This window comes from Rhagoletis pomonella, unplaced genomic scaffold (genome assembly GCF_013731165.1).
Source record: "Rhagoletis pomonella isolate Grant_MI unplaced genomic scaffold, Rhpom_1.0 Rhpom_scaffold_08963, whole genome shotgun sequence".
Lineage (NCBI taxonomy): Eukaryota > Metazoa > Arthropoda > Insecta > Diptera > Tephritidae > Rhagoletis > Rhagoletis pomonella.
The window spans coordinates 1-3204 of NW_023467493.1; the positions used below are offsets into that span (position 1 = coordinate 1).

General features: G+C 37.4%; 1 protein-coding gene across 1 annotated transcript; it reads left to right on the plus strand.

Annotated features, from left to right (window-relative positions):
* Nucleotides 1–6: 6 nt before the first annotated feature.
* Nucleotides 7–2771, plus strand: LOC118756134 (retinal homeobox protein Rx-like). The gene is made up of 3 exons (XM_036490921.1): nucleotides 7–309; nucleotides 922–1088; nucleotides 2724–2771. The coding sequence occupies exons 1-3, from the start codon at nucleotides 51–53 to the stop codon at nucleotides 2769–2771; spliced, it is 474 nt and encodes a 157-aa protein (XP_036346814.1). The 5' UTR covers nucleotides 7–50.
* The last annotated feature ends 433 nt before the right edge of the window (nucleotides 2772–3204 follow it).

Genomic DNA, 3204 nt, shown 5'->3' on the forward strand with positions numbered 1-3204 from the left:
GTACATTCGAAGAGGTGCAACAGCAATCATTAAATGGCAATTGTAACACCATGGAACAACAACAACAGCAACATCAGCATGGACAACAATATCAGCACCAGCAACAACAACTACAACAGCAGCAGTTTCAGCAGCGGCATATGGATGACTGTCGTTTGATCAGTGGCAGCGGGTCAGGCGGAGACGGACAGGATCGCCTAAATGATGCCGACAGTGTGGTGAACGGGAGCTGCGCATCCAGCGAAGACTTGAATCAGACAAACTCCAGCGAGCAAGGCGAGAAGATCACATCCGGCAGTGATGATGAAGGTAAGTAAGTATGGCAATAAATTACGCAGGACCACAAACACCTCGAACCCTGCAAAGCAAAAGGGACTATGTTTAGCTTATTTTTTTGGCGATGCTGAATACAAAGCCGGTGTCCGTTTCAATCCATCAGGTCAGGGTCATGTTCAAACATACAGAATCCGTGGCGGACTATAATAGGTACATATAGATTTTTGAGATCGCTGAATATGAATTCGGAGTCCGTTTAATCTATACAAATCACCCGATTCGGATTAAGCGAAACTTATGGGAACCTTAGCTTAGTTTTTAGCGATGCATTTTTTTTTCAAATTCGACCTAGAATTGCCCTTGATCCTGCCACCACACATAGTTCCTTTTGTGTTGCCTCGTGGGTACAGGTGTTTATGGTCTTGTGTTATTCGAGTATCTGTTTAGCTTCGATCGCACTGGGCACAAAAAGCATGCATTTTATGAAGTAAGTTGTAAAGTATGCTTCAAATCGTCATGAAGCGCCAACTTATACAGGTATCTAACTATAATTCTCAACCTGTTTATACGATACGAACTGGCTCGTGTCCTTGGTTCCTTTAAGTTATAACAAACTCTTTATTTTTTTACTCTTTTTTTTTACAGCTCAAGATGACAATTGTTCAAAGAAGAAACACCGTCGCAATCGCACGACATTCACAACATATCAGCTGCATGAATTGGAACGTGCATTTGAAAAGTCACACTACCCAGATGTTTATTCACGCGAGGAACTGGCCATGAAAGTCAATTTGCCGGAAGTTAGAGTACAGGTGAGTTTTATTTGGAATTTATATGAAACAAGTTCGTATATCATAAAGAAGCGGCGCTAGGTCTCTTTTTTCTGCTTGGCGACCGCTGTAACATTCTGAAAGATTTTCTCCGAGCCAAATAAAGCACGTCAGTCGTTTCTATCTCGTACCAACTAAAGCCAATTGAAATAAAGGTATTTCTCTATAGTCGTCAGGCATAAATTTGTCTAACCATTATTGATGCATGCACTCCGTACTGAAATACATAGTTCAGCTAGCAGGCCATCAATTCCAGGAATTTGATTTTTTTTTTCGGCCGCGAAATCGCTATTCGTACTTCGTCATAGTATGGGGGGTTGCACAACAATTCCGTCGTCATCTACTGAAGGCTCGGGTTCATATTCTTCACTAATTTCAGTGCTGCTACCATTCAATGCGAGTGGTTCTTTCGGGGTCCCTAAAATTCAATTATTTCTTCGGCAGCGGTATGTAGTGAGTGGGAAATGTGGTTCCACTGGTCGCATATGTCTGTTTGTTTAAGAGTGCTCTCAGAGAACAGGTGCCGGAGACGAGAGCCGGGTATATTTGCGTGTGCGTATCTTAGCTGCAAAAAATTGAGATCTTTGTCGATGCATGGTTCTCGGAGTGTACGTTAGTCTAAAAACCACTGACAACATACCTTTCGCCTTTCAGATATTGCCGAGCGCCTTAAAACATGTTCCGATCGTACAGCATCCAATCTCTTCTTCATAAGTTAGTAATTTTTATGAAGTTTAAGAGAATACTTGGACTTGGAATGCCAGTCAGTTTTAGGTTTTGGAAAGTTAAAAGGAACAAGAACTGCCTTCACGATTAAAATTTAAAGATTGCATGACCGTAGAAATCTTTTTAGCCTGTAAAACTAAAGTTTGTTTTTGCAAGGACGGATAGACACTTCGTCTATTTGAACACAGCTGTTTTTAACCAACTAAATCGCCCAGTTTTATAAAAGGTAACTACATAGTTATTTATGTGATTTTAGCTTTAACATGTGTCCATGTATGCACATTAAGGTGGTTCCAAAATATCACCTCGCAGAAATCAACGTTTTGCAATTTTCAGAAATTTAGAAAATGGAGCCCCATATTTTTTTATAGCAATTCTGCGAAATATGTGTGTATTTTCTCAAATACATAAAATACATACACAGAGAAAAAACGCGTTGTAATATTAAGAAAAATATTATGAATTCACTGAGGTGAATAACGCGTAGTGAAAATGATTTCATTTTTATTTTATTATCGTTTTAAAATGTTCGTATTTGAAAATAATACTTTGATACCACGCACGTGTGCTGTGGTATTGATTCCAACTCAACATTTGAGAGCACAATTACATATCTGGCTGTAGCTGAGTGCGCAAAGGTGCTTGCCACAATTTGTTAATTTCCAAAGGGTCAGGGTTCAAATCCCATTGCAGGCAGCATGGAAATTAAATTTTGTATTTTTTGTTTTATTTATCTTAATTATCAAAAAGCATCCGTGAAGTGCAAAATGCTCCATTTTAACGTGGGCATATTTCAATTGAATATTTCCTTACTAAATACTTAAATTTGTATGCTCAAATTTATTACGAGTTAGTATTTTTTTTTTTAATTCTAAAATTTATTTCTATCAGTGTACGTATATGGATAATTCAAATCTCGGCGGCACGGCTAAACAGTAGTCGATATCAAAGTAAAAAATGCGGGCCTTCTTGTTTTCGATTTTCTTCAGTTATGGACGTACATATGTATATGGGGCGTTCCATACCAAAGCGGACAGGGTTCACACTTAATGTGTTAATTTCTTTCAATTTTCTAGGGTTGACGCATAAACATAAATAATAAATAAATATTAAATTCGAGCTTGATTAATACATTTTTAGAAAAAAGTGCAAAAAGCATAAAGACTATTAAAAATTTAAGGCGGGTTTGCAATCGCTTAAAACTTACTATACGAAAATTTAAAGGCTACAAAACTGCATACTCTAAAAAATTCTAAAAACAATTTTAAAAATTTGTAAATTTGTAATGTACTCATTTTACTTAACTTCAGTGTAAAAAAAAAAAATCATAACTCAAATTATTGTAGAGTGCGTCCCATAATAAATATTGCGC